The sequence below is a fragment of the Aythya ferina genome, assembly GCF_964211825.1.
Source record: "Aythya ferina genome assembly, chromosome: 3".
Taxonomy (NCBI): domain Eukaryota; kingdom Metazoa; phylum Chordata; class Aves; order Anseriformes; family Anatidae; genus Aythya; species Aythya ferina.
The window spans coordinates 86272009-86293088 of NC_140298.1; the positions used below are offsets into that span (position 1 = coordinate 86272009).

General features: G+C 35.3%; 2 protein-coding genes across 17 annotated transcripts in view; one reads left to right on the forward strand and one right to left on the reverse strand.

Annotated features, from left to right (window-relative positions):
* IMPG1 (interphotoreceptor matrix proteoglycan 1) overlaps positions 1-12697 on the forward strand; it is a 65767-nt gene extending 53070 nt beyond the window's left edge. The window contains exons 15-18 of the mRNA XM_084512368.1: positions 454-673; positions 4559-4769; positions 7007-7090; positions 10706-12697. Coding sequence (XP_084368494.1) covers positions 454-673; positions 4559-4769; positions 7007-7046 — 471 coding nt within the window. The 3' untranslated portion in view covers positions 7047-7090; positions 10706-12697. The remainder of the gene's footprint in view (positions 1-453; positions 674-4558; positions 4770-7006; positions 7091-10705) is intronic.
* A 663-nt stretch (positions 12698-13360) lies between these two features.
* MYO6 (myosin VI) overlaps positions 13361-21080 on the reverse strand; it is a 115786-nt gene continuing 108066 nt past the window's right edge. For 14 of the 16 annotated variants that reach the window (XM_084512349.1, XM_084512354.1, XM_084512353.1 and 11 more), the window contains 3 exons: positions 20826-20852; positions 18556-18771; positions 13361-16901 (listed from right to left, as the gene is read on the reverse strand). In XM_084512349.1, coding sequence (XP_084368475.1) covers positions 16702-16901; positions 18556-18771; positions 20826-20852 — 443 coding nt within the window. In that variant the 3' untranslated portion in view covers positions 13361-16701. The remainder of the gene's footprint in view (positions 16902-18555; positions 18772-20825; positions 20853-21080) is intronic. The other 2 variants (XM_084512355.1, XM_084512357.1) reach the window with 1 other exon arrangement.

Below are 21080 nucleotides of genomic sequence, written 5' to 3' on the forward strand. Positions count from 1 at the left end.
CTAGCAAAGGGAATATGATTAGATATGGATTTTCTTTATGGGTACAATAGGACTACAGGTCAGCTCAGTGACACGCCTGTCATGCTATGCCCTAACCTGCCTGGATTGAATATTTGAAAATAATTATGGTTGGCTTTGGAGCGTGGTGATTTTTTCTTCTAGATGAATAAGCTCCCCAACCGCTGTGCATTTCATTACAGGGGAAATTGCTGCCCATCCATCTCAATACATTACTGAGAAAGATGCAAGAGTCCAGAAGAATATAGCAAAAAAACAGAAAAGGGAATTTTGTGGTGGAATTTAACAGCTATACTAAAGAAATTTAACAGCCATATATTCAAAGAAATAAGTGTTTAATGTGTGTGCTTGATAACTAAAAGCAACTATAAGAAAAACTAATAGGGCATAGGCATTGACAGTAAGTCAAAATAAAAGCAACTTTCTGTTTTGCAGCTACTTCCATACCTGCAGTCCAACCTTACAGGCTTTAAGCAACTGGAAATACTTAACTTCAGGAATGGAAGTGTGATTGTCAACAGTAAAATGAAATTTGCCAGAACAGTGCCATATAATATCACGGAAGCAGTTCACTGTGTCTTGGAAGACTTCTGTGATGCTGCTGCCCAACGTCTCAATTTGGAGATTGACAGCTATTCCCTGGATATTGAGCCAGGTAAGATTGTGTGATCAATATTTACACAAAGTTAAAAACATGTAGATCATCTTTTCCTTAAGCTTCAGAAAGATTACCATTTTGGAAATAATTGTATAATTAATTGCCTCCCAGTAAACATTAGTAATATACAAAAAAAAAATGTTTGCAGACTCAGACTCAGCCATCTGCAGACATATTTCCATACAATACTGGGGTGGAGGTGTTGGTCTATCCATGTACACCAACTGCTTTTCAGTTCAAAATCCAAGTACAGGGAAGCAAAAACAGAAACAACGACTGGGTGAAGACAGGAATAAAAAATGCTCACATATAGTTTACAGGAGCGACTCATCCATAGGCATGATGTTTTACCTACACATCTGAGTAGATAAAACATCATTTCTGATGACTTTTACAATGTTGTAAAGAAATCATTGCTCAGGACATCATTAAGACTATCTTTAGAGGACTAAAGAGTTCAGAACAGAAGGAGAGAGTTTGTAGGAATACTAGGATTCTACAGATTCTCACTGACCAAAGCATTAGCATGTATAGCACCCCATGGCTTTGTAATTCTAGAATCTCTCCTGATTTGATACCTTTCTTAGAGTCATAGAATCATCTAGGTTGGAAAAGACCTTCAAGATCACCAAGTCCCTGACCCACCGAGTCCCTTCACAGGACCCTTAGTGTCATGTCCACACCTCTCTTAAATACCTCCAGGGATGGGAACTCCACCTCTTCTCTGAGCAACCTATTCCAACACTACCACCCTTTCCATGAGGAAATTATTCCTTAAATCCATTCTAAATGTCTCCTTGTGCAACTTGAGACCATTTACTCTAGCCTTATCATGTTTGAGTTCCACCTTTTTCTTATATTGTTTTATAAAACTGAAGCCTGGATTTATTTTCAGGTTTTGGTAATTGTTTCAGAGTTGAATTTTTGTTGGTATGGAGAAGGAAAATGCCGATACATTAGCATGCAGATACCTTTAGGGGTTTTGATTAAGCTGGGTACAGCTGTACAGATCTCTGACAACTTGAGAACAAAATGTCCGTTTACATTTCCTGCAGGCAGTTTCTAGACCACCTTTATTTTAGGTATCTCCTTGTGACAATTAAGAGAATTGGAAGCGGCCAAGAAAGTTAGCAAAACTTTCAAATACTCTCTTAACAAAAACTCTCAAATACTGCCATGTTAACCTGATGTTCTGTTGAATAAAGAATAAAGGATTCCTACAAACACTTAACTTTGTGCCACCACAGATTCTCTGCTTTGGTAGTAAATTTTCATTAAATACAAATTAAATTGAAAAAGTTGCTAAAATACAACAAAAAAAAAAAAAAAAGGAAAAAAAATCTTTCATCTTCATCTATATCTTCTTCTCTACTGACATGGTATTTCAACTTTAATTCAAGAAAACATATCACAATAGATTTGTATGATAGCTGTTCTTAGAACAAAACTTTCATGGCTCATGAGTAGTAGTAATATATAAAAGTGGATTAAATCACATTTAGAAATCCAACATATATCCATACAGCCCCACTTCTTTTTTATTTCAAGGGAGGGGAAAAAAAAGAAAAAGAAAAAGTTTAGTAAATTAAGATAATGCAAGCAAATTTCTATTTAGTGTGAAAATAAGAGCCATCTAGTGGTAACAGTGTTATCCCACAATGAAACACTGATGGGAACTGACAGCCCAAAATCCGTTGCAAGACTCATCAACTTTCATAGCTGTAAAGGGCTAACTACATTAGTATATATATAAATACATATAATATACATATATAAACAATACCATAAATACCAAAATACATAAAAGGATTTTTAAATTACCTGCGAGCATTTTTGTTGTTGTTTATCTAAATAAGTGAAAATGCAGAGAAAGTGACAAATCATGGCAGGTGCATAGCCCAACTTTTTTTTTTTTTTTTTTTTTTTTTAAGGAAAATGAAACACCATCACAAAAAAATGACTCTCTAACACAGTGGGCTGCTCATGCCTAGCTCTCCTAATGACACAGAAACACACTGATACCTTTCAGCTTTTCAACACTGCAGGGCCATAATGTACAACCGTAGGTAATGCTCAGATAGAGAATGTTTTTCCTTAGTAACACAATCAATCTTTATGTCCACTAGTGTGAAGGTAAACTGTGGTCATCAAATCTGGGGAGAGGGTAGATGAGACATGCAGTTAATACTTAATCAGTTATTCAGTCATACTAACTCCCCTGTGTTGTTTTTTTGTTTGTTTGTTTGTTTTCTTCCTCCTGTGGGACTGTTCTGGTTTTGTTTGTCAAGCATTTTTTTTGCATGGGCTAAGAAAAGAATCTGTAGGAACTACTGTCTCCTTTTGTGTGCCACCTGGTTTTGTCCAAATAGGGACTAAACCTTGTAATTTCCAGTAATACAACTGACCAGATCAAAATACTTGAAATAAATGTTTTGCTTTGTTGTTTTGTTCAGTTTTTGTATAGGTAAAGGTTTGACTGACAGTAAAGTTACCTTGTGATTTATTGTACTTCTTTGGTGCCCAATTGTTAGACTTTATGTGTACATATATTTACAGTCCAGGAGCAAAGCAGCTCACAAATCAACATGTACATTTTATATAGCAAAAGGAAATCAAGCAAGCTAAAACTGCTTTTGTTGATCTTAAATTCAGAAATAAAAATAATAGTAAAAAAAAAAAAAAAAAAAAAAAAAAAAAAAGCTACAGAACTGTAGAGGGGTTAGAAATGAATGGCTCTGCTAGATTAATTTCCAGCAGTTAAGCACATCCTGTTGTGTGTCTGAGATTTCCGGTAGTATTGTAAAGAACGTGATGCTTATGTTTCATTGAAATTAATATTATTGAGAATCTAGGGCCATGAATTGGCTCTGGAAGAAAATTTTCAGCCCAGATAGTAACTATAGTACTAGCTGAAATACCCAGTACCAATCTTTTAAAACTGCAGATTTTTCTTCTTAAGAAATTTGAAGCCTACATAACTAGGAGTGGACATTTTTCTTCTGTGCTGGTGTTTTAAATGATTTTGATTTCTCTAGACCAGACTTGAAACCAAGTTCCTCTCTAGGGCTAATGCTGTGTGTGCAAATGTCCTTTGGAGAGTTCAGGTCACTCAGGATCTGCTGTCCTGTGTAGCCCAGCTCCAATCTGTACATCTGCTCTCCTTTCCTTCTCTCCTCTTTACACACTCATTTTTTGCCTTTCTTGATTCACACATCTTACTGTGTGCTGATAAAAACAGAATTTGTATCCCCTGCCCTGCTTCTCATCTTTTGCCTTCTATTTATGGTTTTAACTTCTGATACACAAGGAACTGCCTCCAGCAGACAAGACTGGTGGTTGCAGCCTTCCTCCTTATTACTCCATCAGCATAGAGTTGGGTGTTAATATGACGCTTTCTGATCCTTTTAGTTATGTCTCAGTCCTCATAGTGTTGTGCAATACTCACTAAACTCATTCCCTCCCCTAGTCATGGCCTAAAAGCATGTGTTTAAGGTGATTACAGCAAAAACTGCTTCTTGCACATAGGCAAGACTATAGTATGGCACGACTATATCCCTGAGAACAAAACCAGTGCTTTATAGTAAAAAAAAGATCAACAATATTCAAGTGTGAAAATTCTTGTCAGTAAGATAAAAATAAAATCACAGCTTAATAAGGACAGGGTAAACAAACGTACAAGTAAATATAAGCTTGCATGCTTGCTGTGTCATCTAGAGAGAGAAAAATGCATGTCCTTTTATGCCAGACTGTATCCTGCCATTAACATGCACAAGTAGCAGGCCAGTAAATGTGTACTGTTTTCTCTAGCTGCCACAGAGCTTGCCAAATACTTTGGGGGTAATGCCTCAATGCCTCAATTAATTATTTACCCATCCTTTACAGCTGATCAGGCAGACCCATGCAAATTCATGGCATGTGATGAATTTTCTGAATGCATAATGAACGAGTGGACAAAAGAGGCTGACTGCCTTTGTAAACCTGGTTACACAAGCCAAGACGGATTACCCTGCCGGAGCCTGTGTGAGATGGAACCACATCTTTGTGTCAATGGTGGGAACTGTGAGTTAGTTCCAGGAAAAGGAGCTGTCTGCAGGTAAATAAATGATTCTTGACGTGAATTCTGCTCACAGACCCCTGGTTCTATTCCATGAACAAACAGGGCCGAGTACGTACTTTTCAACAGCATAAACTATGCTAATAAGCCAAGAACTCACTATTCAGATACTTTAAACTACATTGCAATACCTTTCTTTAACACAAACAGTTTCACTGTGGATAAATCCTGTTTGATCTATTAGATGGAACGCACAGAACACCATGATCTAGCTGTTTATCAGAAATGCATTTGAAAGTTATGAGCAATTCAGCATCATTGGCAGAGATGACAAGCACACAACCATGCATTCTTTTCATACTTCCTGATATATCATGGAAAAATAACATATTCACATTTTTCGCTATTGATTACCTAGTAATTAAGTTTTCTAAGTCGTATTAAAAATGAAATCTGTTTTCTTACAAGCACACCTATGAACACTAACCTGATTCATTCTCTCTTAATACTGACTTTAGAATTAGGTTAATGACATGTCTTTTAGAATACTTAGGATTAATGTCAAAAAATTAGACTACCAAGCAAATTATTCATATGATAATTTCACTGCAAGAACACAACTGTCACAATTCATTTTCTGCAGTGGGCATCACAGAAAAGATAGCAGAAAATTATTTCGAATCCACCACAATGACTTGCAAGAGTCAGAGCAGTGTAGTGGCAGAATTTTAACTAATAATCAGCCTCCAATTTAAATGGGTCCTCCTAAAAAATTTACTGAACCAGTTTATTGCTCCAAAACCAACCCACTGTGAAAAATAATCTCTTTCCATTTCAGAAAAACATGGATTAATGTACAGAAATTACAAAACCTTTAGTTAGTATGATAAAAATATTAAAAATAATACATGAAACTTCCGTGAATTACAACAAATTACATACAAACTTAATACTAGTCTCAGACTTGAGCAAACTCGTACCGTCTCTATACTAAATTATGGCCTATGAAGGGAGCATTTGCTTTGCACTTGTTTTACTTGTGAATTTACTCAGAACTACAGTAGTTTTCTATCAACTGGAAACCCTGTGATTCTCATACAATATGAGAACCTTTTCCCTCGCCTTAAAGTAGAGCTCCCATTTCAGACCTCACTAGTTAGATTAAAGTCATCAACAAGCACAATATAGGCTTCAGAGATATGTTTAGGAATTACTCAAAAAAACACACCTGAACTTTTAAGGTGCTAAAACACAAATATTATCTCAACTTCATTAATTAGGCAAAGAATGTATCTTTTTTTTTTTTTTGCTTAACACTCGTTTTCATGAATATAATTTTCCTTTGTCTGTTATGAATCACATTATTCCTTACAATAACAATAAATTGTACTGTGAATGCTGTGTTTATACTTAAACTGCATATTTTCTTTTGTTTTCATTTGAGGTATTCTGTATTTTTTGCCCTCAAGTTCTGTATATTTTTCTCTTCCTCTCCCCATTTTAGATGCCCTGTACGCAGACACACGTTCCACCAAGGACAGCGCTGTGCAAAATTTGCTCCAGAACCCACACATCCCTTCACTTTTAAACCTCTCATTTTTGGCTTGCTAAGCCTTGTTTTTCTTTTCACCATTTTAATTTTTAAGTTGAGAAGAAAAAGAAAAAGAAACTTTAATTTGGAGTAAGCGGCTCATTCTTCACATTAAAAAAAAAAAAATCCTCTTTTTTATTTTGTAATTTAAAGTCTTACCTAAACAAAAATGTTCTGCATTGTAGAAGTCCTACTCTCAACAGCCGCACTTCAGAAAATGCTGTAAGGATTAATCCTGCTTTTGAATACGATGAACCCATAACTAGCTTTTGCCATACGGCTTGTAGCGTAAGTGCTTGTGCCAGTTCTTCAGAGATCACTGATCAAGAAGCATTACGCAATCTTGAAAACACAATTCAGTATGGAGGTAAAATGCATGGAATTTCTTCCTTGTTATTCAACACACAATCCCTCCTCAAATAACAGGTCCATATTCGTGTTGTAGCTCTCCGACTAAACTAAATTTGATTCTAAGCTCTTCCTCAGCAATTTCATGACTAAAAATACTAATTCCTATATTTACTTTCCACATTTACTTCTGTCTTGGTTTCATAACACAGTGTAGAACTGCTTTTCTTACAGCTCTTTTGCATGGCTTTGGTGTTCCATTCTGTCCAAGTGCCTTTTGTAATTTAGTGAAATAACTAATCTGGTGGTGTTTTTTGTTTGTTTTAAACTGCTGCAGGTCACCAGACCAGTTTACAAAGCCAGGACTGACAAGTTAGTCTCTGAAATTCTGCATTTCCGGCATCAGCCAGACAAAAACGAGGTTTGTGACTACTTTTGAGAGCTTTAAAATTCCAACCAGTTTCCTCTTCGTAAATGTTACCAGGAAGCCTCTCTGTACTAGTTCCATCCAAAGAAAAACTCATTTTCTTTGGATGTTTGATATGACAAGCACAATCCACTCTGAAGTGCTTTTATGCAACAGGGTTCAGTTCTATGTATATATTTGCTAATGCAGCAGTCACTTATACACAAAAAGAAAGAAGGAAAATCTGAAATGAAAGTTCAACACAGAATGCAAACCAAAGGGGAGGCTTGCATAGGAACGACTGATTCTTTGAAAATACATAGAGCCTGTTTAAACTATGTAGAGTTGAAGCAAACAGGAATTCCAGCTTGAGCAGATTACCACTCATATCTCAGACATTTCAAGTACCACTCATATCCAGACATTATTTCAAGTACAGGGTATCTTGTATCTTTAGGGGGTTAAAAAAGGACAGAAAGGAGAAAAGCTGAGTCAAGACTTTCTCTAAAATCATCAAACCCTCTTAATTCTGACGTATCTGACTGTGATCTCTTGAAAAGTAGACAAAAAGCTTTTACTTTGCTGTTTCATTTTCCCGAATCGCAGCCCAACTTAGAACTAAAGAATTTTGACTACAGCTGCTAGCAGTTATCACTGAGGGGAATATCAGTGCCCTATCACTAGATATACACTACTGAAGACAGGATACTGGGCTACCTTTGGTTTGAGCCCACACAGCTAGTTTTATGTAAATAAAGGAAGAAGTGCTGATACCAGAGAGAAGCTGATTATTTTTGCCTATCTTTGCCTATCTTCATCACACAGAGGATCCTGCCCAGGTCTGATGTCTTCGGGCACTTAAGGTGACAGGTACAGACTGAGCTGACAAGTGGGGAGACAGGAACACAATGATAGAGATCTACAATACAGCAGGGAGGAGCTGTTCAGAAAAGCTCAAGAACAAATTGGCTTTGCTGCTGATTAAAACAAGAACACAGACACTGGCAACTGTGTTCCAGTCATAGAAGGAAGTATTTTGGTACACCCGTCTTCAAAAAAAATTTGTCTGTGGGTAGACCTAAATAATAAATGTTACTTTTATATTGGCTGAACTACTTAAAATCACTATTTACAAAAGTGTTAAATATTTTATGAAAGGTATAAAATGGCACAACATCTGTGGGAGAAAGCTGGGCCTGTGATGTTTGGGCTATATTTGAATTGGAAGAAGTATACTGACAAAGCTCTTCTCACCTAAATTTGTTTTCTTAGCTAGATCTTGAGAAGTGAGGCAACCATGAAGTAGAAATTGGATTCAAAAAAAAAGAGTAGTTGATAATTTTTCACCATAAGTACAGCTCAAAATGAGAAAATGAGTGCTCACTTCAGAGGTTTTATGTTGAATATGCTTTAAGTAATTTGGAAAAAGATGAGAGAGAAGAAGGAGGGAACGCGTACATAGTTTCAGCTAATGAAAGCTGTGTTCCAAGAGCAACACTTCCATGTCACAATCTGGAAAACTCCTTTGGGGCCAGAATATGGCATTTCAATTGAATATTCAGGAGCAGTTGGCTATCTAAAATTTTTAAGCCAAATTTAAAATTCCAATTTGTTTGTTTTGTTTTGCCATGTATAATGACAGCAGTTACAACTTTTTAGGACACACTACTTACAATAAGTATACATCTGTGTTTATAAAGGAGTTTAGGAAAATAGGCATGAAATTTAGTAGAAAACAGAATAAGTTTTCAATGTTTTCCTAAGCATGAAAAATTTTTTCAGTTTATGATATAAGGGCACTACATGGAAAATGATTGCAAAACCTAGTTCTCAGAGGCTGGTTTTTATCTTCTATATCATACAGGAATTAATATGCGCTTTGTGTCCAGATGAAGAACTTGCTCTTCCTTCTTTCTGAGCTCAGCAGAAAACTTAAGTTCGTGCAAGCCGCTAACTACCACAGTCAGGGCTTTACATAGTTAGGTCTGTGGGAACAGTACATCTTGCTCAGCAAATACTAATATAGGAAATAAAACGACTGTGAGATTTGTCTTTCTTTGGGCAATGCAGAACGTGACCGAGCCAGCATGCACACATTGGAGTGGGCAGGCCCCTTCAGACTGAGACACAAGGCCAACAAGCCCACATCTAGGTGACCTGCTACGGTTGAGTCAAACATGACGAAGTTCCCTAAAAACAATCCTGTTGATCTGATTCTCTGCTGGCCTACCTCATCCTGACATGTTTTCTCCTCCTTACAGATGGAAGTTCAAAACACAGGCTCATTCAAAATGCATCATTTCTCTTGTAATATCCCCTGTCCCTATCAGTGACTCAGCTGGATGTTCTCTACTCAGTGAAAAGGGTGCTGAAAAATAAGACATTGCTTTCAACTGCTAGGGTATTACATCAAGCTGTCTCTAAAGTCTATTATTTTGCAGTTGATCTAACAGATGTTATTCTATAAATTTGTCATTTATTTGTGCTTGTACGTAGCATTTAGTGAGTGGGCTTCATCTTCAAAACGTTCAAAATTCAGTAATGGATCTAATTCTTAAAGAGAAAAAGGATCTTATCTAAAGGGTCTTCACAAACATTTCTAAGCTTGCAAAAGACATGTACTGACAAAGAAAATTGGTTGCAACAAATTTAAGCAAAACCTTGGAAGACCCAGAAGTATTTGACATAAAATAACCCAGAAGCACAGGCAATAAACCACTGGATACGAGAGGATGGTAGAATAATTCATTTCATGATGCTAAATCTAATTGGCACGGACACAGATCACTTATTCTGATGTAATGCAGATGCAGCCTAAAAGTTGTTACAGATTATCCCTCAGAAATACCTAAAATGTCATTCATCAAAGTTAGTGACTGCCATTTAGCATCATCTTCTGAAAAAGTGACTTTCAGTCACCAAGATAACTGAAATTATATTTGACGGAAAACAAAAGACTGCGATTTGTTTCATCCTCGTGTCAGTCACTTGGATTATCAAGCAAACAGTATTTTGGATTAAAATAATACAAAAGCAATGCAAGATAGCCTGTTAGAGCTCCCCCACCAATATCACAGATTTAGTGTTTCATTACCACAATCACAAGGGAAAGATGTTCTAAAATACTATTGAGATGGAAGGGCTTTACTCTTAGTTCAAAATTTATGGCATTAGGCTTTACAGATTTTAAGTTTGCTTGGCACTGTTGCTGCTCTTACACCAAAACAATGCTGAGGAACCAAACATCCCGAAGTCTAATTTATCCCTGGTGTGCTGGTAATCTCCTGTAGATATTTAGTTACGGCTTCTTTTGCAGCAAATTGCATAGTTGTTATTTTACAGTCAAAAACACACTCTTCAAATTATGAAGGTATAGATAGCACTTGTTTGTTATTTCATACAGATACACAACATTGTTACACCAGGGACAGAAATAATAATTCTTCTCTAAACTCCATGATTTAGTATGTAAAATAGCTTCAGGAGCAGGATTATTTCAATTCTCCTTAGAATGAACTGGAGACTATCTCAAAAGATTTTAGTGAGCTCTTGACTATTAGCAGTAGATAAATAATAATTTTTCAAAATGAAAAATGCTTTTTAAATGTCTTACGAGAATTTCTCTTACAGGTATTCAGAATAACAAAGTCTGCATTATTCAAGACAGCAGTTCAGGTTGACAATGTGTATGAAGAAAAATCAATGATTCCTAAAGACATATCACTTTCTCTTCAAAAATCAGTACACATTTAACATATCATATTATTAAAGAAAAACAACACTATCAAGTTTATCAACTATCTGACCATGCCCAAAAGTTGTCTGGTAAGAGATCACCAGTGTTAAGATGCCTGCACTAAGCATACAGTGTGTATATATATCTTAATCATATTTTTATTTCACATTCTTGTGCTAGAAATGGATTTTGCTCAAAAGTGGCATTTTTTGCAATACTGTATTAGCTAATACTGTACAACCACTCTGGTAAAAATGCAGATGAAGCTTTCAAGCAGACCTACACCATTTTATTAACTTTTCTTACCTACACTAGAGCAGAGTAAGCAGCAAACATGGAAATTTATGAGCTGTCATTAGTGAGGGTTTTACCTCTTTCCACAGGCTACATTTAAGTGTTTGGGAACTTCTCCATTCTCTCCTTACTATGCTCACACTGCAAATCACATACAAGTTGGAATTATTTTTTAATGGCTTCCCTGAAAATCAGATTCCTGTTTTTCTATTAATAAAAGCATGATGTATATACATATGTACATATACGCTTCACTGCTTAATTCCTGGTGACAGAATCACCACGATTTGAGCTGGCAGGGCCCTCTGGAGGCCATCTGCTCCAACCCCTGCTCAAGCAAGGTCACCCAGAGCAGGACCACGTCCAAGTGGCTGCTGAACATCTCCAACAGAGTTAAACTGTCTTCTCCTCAAACTTCTCAAACTGTCTTCTCCTTCAAAATTTTTGAAGAGAAAAAATATTTGCAGTTTTCTTAATCCTTTAAGAACATGAGATTCACATTCACAACTACCTTCCTAGTAGCAAGTAGATTACAAAGCCATGCACAAACATGCTTTAAATTTGGTGTATAATTTTGAAAGATTACTATTAGTTTTTCTAGAAGAAACAATGGGCAGACAATGGGTGGCCATTAATTACTTATAGGCTTAGCAATTTATGCCCTATGGACTCACAATCCTGATTCAAATATGAGCATTACTTTACCTTGAACATCTTTTTCTTGAATACATATATATATATATAAACATATATGTATGTGCCATGCCTGTGTTGTATAACATTTAGGCACTGTTTGCTGCTTGGCACACACCGGAAGTTGTATTTACAGCTCAAAGTGAGCTTCTACAAAGTTCATGACTATACTGGATGACAGCTCCTCATTCAGATGTGAAACTTTCACATATTCAGGATAGTGGCTGATTGTAGTTATAACTCTTTTTAACTGTTAGTACCACATGATTACCACAGCAAAGACTAAACTTTAGTTTACATTATTATATACATTTATAAATTCAGTTAATATAAACAATTAACTGCACAAACAGGGCTCCTTGAAAAAAGAAAAAAAAAAAAACAAAACAAAACAAAACAAAACAAAAAAAACAAAACTGATGATTGTGTACAAATGAAGGCAATGTACCAAGGACACAAGTTTAAGTTTCTACAACAGAAACCATATTTTTACTTAGTCTATTTAAATAGAAATACTTTAAATCAAAACACTAAGATGCTGTTTTACACAGTAACACTTCAGAATAAAACTTCACTTTAAAAATAGTGCTTGCAGGGCACTGGATGTCATCCCTGTCAACAGCATTAGCTTTTTACAATTGCTCATGTAAGTTAAGATGCATTAAGAATGCTGAAAGCATTCTTTTTTTCCATTACAAATGTATTTTTGTATGTGTTTAGTGTATTTGCATTCGTACCCACTACCATTAGGTTAAAAAATGAGTAATTTTAAATTGTGTACTTTAAAAATGATTATTCATGATTGTATTTATTACTCCCGATTATTAATTACCAAATATATTTGCTGGATGTAAGCCTTTTGTATTTCAATAAAATATAATAAAACTATTACTTGAAAATTACACAGGGAATTGAATTATTATTTAATCTCACACTACAATGTAGCACATTATCTTAAAGGTGATGTTTAACTGTAGTTCTAACAGTAGCTGGAAATGAAAACCACAAGGAAATTGAGACAAAATTATACCTAATAAAGTCTGAATTACTTCAATTGTCTTAAATTGAAAATACTACTCTGATTTGGCCCTTGAAACAGTTTGATAACTTTAAAAAACAAAACAAAACAAAATAACAACCTGCTCAAACAAAGCTTTTGTTGCAGCACATAAGCTCAAAATATTTTAAGTGGTTTCATTAGTCACTGATTGTTATGATCTAAAATGAAGGAGATGCAAACAGTAAACAGCACAGCAAACAATAAATGCATTGGTTACAGTAAAACTCTCATGGTTTAAATAAATAGCAATACAAGTAAGAAAATATGTTTTAAAAAATCCTCAGAATTGAGACAATGGTAACACCATTCGTAATATCAGAATGTTATTTCAGAGAAACACTCAAAGAGTAAAGACGAAACCTTTTCTAGAGCAGCTTTAAGCACCACATACATCTGATAAAAAGGCAGCAGGTAGTTCTAGCACCAAATCCTTCTCATAACTTAACTTACCCTTACCTTATTCTTTAAATTTTTAAAGACAAAACAGTACAAGAGATGCAACTGAGATTTCAACATGGAATGTATTTATTTATTTAAATTTTCAGTACAGTATTAGACGGTCATTTAAATACTTTAAAAATATTTTCGGGGAAAAAAAAAAACAAACAAACAAAAACAGGCTTCTACTACAAAAAGGAAACCGGTCTCATCAGTGGGTGAAAGACCTTATGAACCTTGAGTAGCATTCTCTAGAAAATTTATATTACTGGTCAGCTAGTCAGGAATGTAGCCTAGCATGGTGATTCTCTTTCTCTCCTTTTAATTCTGGAGTGTTTCATGGAGATCTCAACTACAGTGAAGAGGTAGAGGCTACAATGAAGAGCTACACCGAGAGGCAGGAAGAAATGTTTACAAAAAAAAAAAAAAAAAAAAAACACACAGAACTAAGACAAAGAGTTTAGCATTTTGCTTCAGAAACATTTTTTTTTTCCTGTGTAATTGTAGATCAGAAGGGCATTAAGATAATACCACAATCCCTGAGATCAGAGATTGACTCCAAATCAACCAACAGTATCACTGACACAGTAGATGAGACAATGGAGAAAATCTGTAAAAGCAGATGAATATTGCCTCACGTAAAAAAAAAAAAAAAATAGTTCTGAAGTGAACCAAAAATTACTTTTGTTGCACAAAAAGATCAGCAAAACTACAATCAGATGGTTTTGATATAGAAGAAAAAAGGTATGCTACTGTGCAAACTAGAATACCCTGATTTTTGGAATGTGTCTTCTGGTTGCCTCAGGCATACTGCTGGAGCAATGCAGAGAAGTGGGAACATGTCAGTTGAAAACATCCAGCCACCAGTTCCTCTTCCACTATTTCAAATTTTAATTTCCCTCACAGCTAATATTTCCCATTTAGCTAACAAGACTTCCCAGAGAACCCAATCTGAAAAATAAAGTTTCCTTCTGATACCAGTCTGTACATAACTTACTGTCTCAGAACAGCCTGCATCAAGGAAACACTGGCCTAATGAAAGGAAAAAACTGGAAAAATTACATTAATGATTTTATTTATTTTAAGTTCCCAACAGTTATGTTTACATACATATATATATACACACATACATACTTAAGTATATATATATGTATATACATACACCCGTACACACATACACTTAGATGGTTCTTTGCTTAGTGTTCAGTCTCATAAAATCTGCTTTACATATATAAACTGAGACCAAACATGGTGAGTCAAGAATTTAAATCCAGACAGTAATAAATATAGAGTAGGGCTTCTCACCACTATCATTTCAGTGATTTTCTTTTCCTTGTATCACATAAATGGCCAAAGCTTTTTGCAGTGCTAAGTTTCTGGAGACCAGGATTTCTGAAACCTTTATTCCAATCCACTAACACGTTAAACCAGTAACCTAAATTTCATAACATCACCTTTACACATTGAATAGGTCTGCACACAGCTTGCTAGCCGGCAGTATGATGCACTTCTTTCATCTTCCAGGCAAAAATTACTGCTTCGGTGAAGAGGGTTTTTTATGGGTAAAATGAAAACATGTTTTCCAGTTTGGAATCACAACACCAAAAAGCAGAGTGGGTATGCAGTGGAAGCTGAGATTCCCTGATGTAGCTAATTCATATCAAGTTAATGTACTACTCAAACATCTTCACGTGTATTCCAGTAAGGAGTGAACTTAGACAAAGGCATGTAAGCACAATCTATGATCAGAAAGGATGTATGCATCATGAGTTTTCTCTATGTACAAACTGTTAATAACTTGGAAGTTATTACGCATATTTATGTATTTAAAAACTACATTTTTTAACTTTTTCCAAAAAGTTTCAAACATAGTAAAATGAAAGGAAATAATTTTGCAGTGTGAGCAATCTTTGCCAATTTATACCTCAAGCCCTCATTTTTAAACCAGGTTGAATAAGTAATTAGACATCAAGTTACTTGTATTTCCAATTCTTATCAGAGAGATAAAATACATAATCAAGCTTAATTTGTTGAAATAACGGCCAGCACGCTGAAACACTCACATAAGTGAACAAGATGCACCTTAAAACTGTAGGAAATTAATAATTTCTGTCCACAAAATCTCTAATTGGTTGATTAAAGAACTGTTATAAGCTAGGACACTTGACAAAGAAAATTGAGATAAAGATCAGTGCCTGAATCACTACAATATTCCAGAATACTAAAAATTGTAGCTAATTCAGCAGCACATGGCATATAAATGATGCATTATGTTACTGGACCAAATTTTTATACAGTCTAACAAAAGGTACAGACCTTGTGCATCTCATTACAGTTATAATATACAGGACATCTGAGGATCAGGTCTCAATGTTTAATTAAATTATATCACCACCCATAAGCTGAACATATTTCCCTTATGCTATCCTTAATCTTATATGCCTCCAGATATAAATCTTGGACAATTTTGCATACAATATTTAAATTACACTACATGGCTAAGTGAATTGTCCAAGAATGGACAAATTTCCTAATACAAATTTGGTTAGAAAAATAAAAGTCTAAAGGAGACCTGTACTTGAAAAAAAGAAAAAAAAAGAAGAAGAAGAAGAAGAAAAAAAAAAGGGTAAGAAAGAAAGAAAAGGAAAAGAAACTGAGAGAAGTGGTATAAGCCCTAATGAGCAGTACATTCTTTGTGTACAATATTACAGAATATTGACATATATAATGCTCTTCTCAGAACATATAGAAAAACATTTCTTTTAAACCAGGACAGAGAGTGCATTAAGTAGGAATTTATGAGTCTCAAGTGTAGGAGGATTTCCCATCAGTTTCAGAAGAAGTCAGTAAATACAGACACTAACCGGTTTTCAAAATCAGGACATAAAATGTCTCAGATTATAAAAAAGAATACTCCAACTTCTCCAGAACAGAAGTCAAAGCTAAGGCCTCACAATTCCAGTTAAGAGATACAGCATATCCTCTTTAGTAAGCCACCACCTAAAACCAACTATTTAGTGTTTTGAAGAAGAGATTTTATCAAAAGGTGGTTGCAATGCAGTTCTTTGTGCTACGTACTCAAGTACAGATAGATTACTTAGAAGTGTTAAGAGTAGTAACAGAAACTGTTAAAGAAAATGCAATGTATAAACAAAATGCAACAAACTACACTGACTGAAAATTCTTCAGGGTCCTCATACCTATTAAGGCTCTCTACCCAAATTAAACATCACATCATACATTACAAATTAACAAACCACATGATTAATAAAATCTGTTCACTTTATATTAAACATCTCTAATATGATTATAGAATGTTTACGTCCTCTGCTGCATAGAGGAACTCTTCCCTTTGTATCACGGACAAGGGTTCTCATCTCAAATACTACTGTGCAAAATGACCACTTATTCCAATAGGTTCTGCAGCATAGCTGTAGCATACGTAGGACGAGCTTGTCTGCTTGCAATTGCTTTTTGAAGATACTGGATACCTCCACAGCGCTCCCAAATTTCTTCAAACTGTCTTGACAAAATTTCAGCACCTCGCTTTCGGGTTAAGCCAGTCTCTTCAAGATTAAGCTCGCACATATCCATATCATCCTTACCTGAAATCATAGAGGGACAAAGAAAAAACTTTGTAATGTTTTCCATCATGCAAAGGTCCCATTAACAAAGATTAGGTCTTTGTTAATTAGATTTCTTCTCTCAAGCTCTGGCTTGTTGATAGACTTCAGAGCTTAATCAGGGAAGAAGTGTTTGGAAGGATTTCTACACACATTGTAGAAAAGCAGTGTCAGAATAAACTAAATCCAGATGCTGAAACAGACAAAATTTAAAAAGTGTTTAAAAGCGAGCAAGAAGGAACAAAAGGGAAGATGCCAGAAAGATCAGTATCTCTATCTATTCTCCTGAAACCCACCAAATCTGTTTTAGACATATATACAGTTTTACAGACAACCACTGTTATATTTTTTTAGACGTAGCAACGTGACTAAGAACTTGAGACTTTTGATCAAATAACCAGTACTCCTAATCTGTCAGCCTCCCATGCTAAACAAACCGATGAACAGTATTGCCCACGTGGAATCCAATGAAACAAAGGGTGCAGTTCACTTATTTCAATCTTATTTTTAATAGGTGATCTATTGAATGTGTTATTCACAACAGCTATGTTACTTTTAGCTAGGGGCTTAGACATTGAACAGACAGGAACTGGTACAATTAATTCTATTAAAAATAATTAGCAGAAAACTAAGGAACTTTAGCTGCTAGTAAAGCATCACTCTGTGAAACATGTATTCTAGCCTTCTTGTCAAATTAAAGACAAACTCATAACACTGAACAGAGCATTTCTCCAGTACTTCTTCCCCTTTTCATTATCCACCAGAAAAGGGGGATACTAGAAAGCCAACCATATCCTAAGCTACATCAGCAGTGAGACCAGCAGGCAAGGAGGTGATTCTCCCCCTCTAATCTGCTCTCAGGAGACCCCACCTGGAATGCTGCAATCAGCCCTGGGGCCATAAGAAGGACATGGGTGTATTGGAGCGAGCCCTGAGAAGGGCCACAAGGATGATCAGAGGGATGGACCACCTCCTATGAAGACAGGTTGAGAAAGTTGGGGTTGTTCAGTCTGAAGAAGAGAAGGCGTCTCTTAACGTCTTCTAAGACGTTAAGAGAAGGCTCTAAGAAGACGTTAAGAGTAAGCTCTAGGGAGGCCCTCCAATACTTAGAGAGCCTACAGGAAAGATGGGGAGGGACTCTTTGTCAGGGAGTGTAGTGATAGGACAAGGGGGAATGTCTGTAAACTAGAAGGGCAGATTTAAATTAGATATTCAGAAGAAATGCTTCACTATGAGGGCAGTCAAATCTAACTAAAAACCAGTCCAATGGTGAGTTTAAGTTTCTCAGTTAAGATCTGACCATGTTTTGATGCTGTCTCCAGTTCTGTGAATAATCTGAAAAAAGTTAATAATAAAACCATTTACATGTAGATTGCCAAATAGGATTCTCTGTCAATGACTTCCTAGATTTAAGTACATGCAAAAGTAAACCATGTGACTAGTTACACCTCCAAATGATGGTCCATGACATCTGGCCACCACCAACAGCAGTTCCAAATCCTCAAATTCTGCCTAGACTTGAACTGCTGATGAAAGAGGATACAACTTGCGAAATTTGTATCATCAGCTTCCTTTCTAAAAGGAAGTCATAAGCTCTGAACTCTTCCAACATCCAAATTCTGCTTTCAATACCAACCAGCTACAAGGAGAATGGGTGCCTTGTCAGGATGAAGTTCCATTTGTCGAGCAATCCATGGCCCATCAAAATGTGCATACCACCAACCCTTCTTCTTGTTCTGGGGGTCTTTGTATTGGTCCATGGGACGAATGAAGGGAATGCGGAAGTAACGCTGTTGTCTGTTTATTTCAATATCCTTCTGCCTGGCTTGTAGGGTTGTCAGGTTCTGTTGAGCTATTATACAACAAAAACAAACAAACAAAAAAAAATGCATATTATGATTTGCTTGATTGATCACCAAACTAAAAACAACAACAACAAAAAACGCAACTGGGAGACTCTAAATACAAGGCTCATCAAGCCTGAATGTATTGCTATCTCATACAATGCGTGTGCTACAACACTGGTGAGAAAAGATTTGTGTTAACTATTGTATCTATATGTAATTTGTAAATGGCATACCTAAAGTAAGTTTAGACAGAAGCAAATAAAATATCACAATTTCCTTTAAATTAGTATTTTAAGTATAACTTTCTATATAAAATTTCTTATCAACCAGAAGTATTAATCAGTAAATGCTCCAGTTTAGTCTCTTTGTAAAACCAGGTTACTGTGCAAAGCAGCACTTTCAGTTATAGTAATACAAAGCACCACACAGAGATTTTTCTTTTGACAAACAAGGATATGCAATACTGTTAGAAATCACTAACTTGTTAATAAAAATGTTGACAAATAACTGCTTACCACAAAGCAGCCTTCAAAAATCACTGTCTGCCTAAATTGCTGCGTACTAAACTCCAGCATTAGGACTACTTTCTGGCCACTTTCTTTTTCAATGTATTTATGTCAGACCATTAAAGTCATTTGACCAAACTTCTCCAGGAGACAGTTATATGAAATCTTTTAAAGTTTCATTTTCGGATGATCGCTTCTCGTGCGTTTTTTGACTCCCTTGGAGTCCCACACATTTATTTCAGGCTTTGGAGAAGTACCTTCTTTTGAATCAAAACAAATACTCTCATCAACTCATCAACTTTCTTACTGTTACATATACAGTATTACAATCAGTTTTAAATAGTTAATGCTCTTACAAACAAGATCCCTTCTTTAAATGTCTCCTGCAAAAAAAGCTATTGATCTTGTTTTAGTTTTATAATGAGTACCCTGTTTAAGAAATTCTGAATGTCAACCTATAAAGTTTGTACAAAATAATATCAGTGTTACCAGCTCGGTGCTTCCTTTTTTGTCCATTGCTTATAAAGCAGTAAAACTAATTGTTGAGCTAAGATTTAATAGATGAAAAATGACAATCACTTCTTATAATTTATTTTTTTACAGTTATGAACAATACTAGTGGACTACATATGTACCCTGAAACTAGTTCTACTTGTATTCAAGCAAAGATAGTATTTTAAATGTGAAGAGTGGGATCTTAAAAAAAAAAAAAAAAAAAAAAAAAGTATTTTATAGATCATGTCTCCAATTTTTTGTCCCATGTCCACATTTGCAAAACCAAGAAAAACAAAATAGATTATAATAGATGAACACTACATTTATACACCAGATCTGATAAAGCATGTGTTTCATACTAAAATATAGCCTACAGTCCACAGCACATTACTTCTATGATCTGTGAATTGTCTGAGCATCTATCAGAGCCAATCAGTGCTTTAGTATTGTCAAACACTTTTTGTACTGTAATGGCAGCTGCTAAGACATTTCTAATCCTATGCATACCTAAATTCAAGAGTAAATCTATATGATGGGAATGCTAAGTAGCCAATACAGCCTCTAACTTTCAGCACTACTGAAAGTTGCTATTTACTTAAAAGAAACCACCACCTGAATGTTAGTTTGTGTGCTAGGAAAAGAGCTGTTAATTTAAGTTAATTCCACAGTTTTGCTACAATAACAACAACAACAAAAGAAAAAAACATGTAATGACATTAAAGTATGGTAGTTAGAAGAAATACAATTTTGGAGGGGGATGGAGATTATCCCTTCAAATAACCTACATCAGAAGATTATTTTATTCACCCTTCCCATGATGGCTCAAATGGGAAGGAGTTCAGGAAAATAAACAGTAATGTACATTAATAAATTAGAAGAGTGACATATAATAACCTTTGGTTGACGAAAACTGCAAAATGCTAGTAAAATAGCATTTTATTTGAACATTAAATTCCATGTACATATGTAGCAAAACAGTGGATTAAATAAAATTAGTACAGAGCTCCTGAGTGTTCCTAATCTTCAAAGTTAGCTTAAATAACCATCTCCCCACTTACATGAGTTGTTCAAAAATGGTGCAAAATCTGTAAACAAATATTACATATTGAACAAAGCATAAAAGTGCTGATCTTTTTTAAAGTTACAATTTATTTACCTTGTTTTTCACCAATGTTGAAGATAGACAAATAGAGAGACATAGGTGTTGAGCTAATTATTTCTATTCATTTCCTGCTCATTGACATAAATATAATGTCTCCTTTCCTCAGCTTTTACAGATTCCCAATTGCTTCTAGTTTTTTCTGGATTTGGTT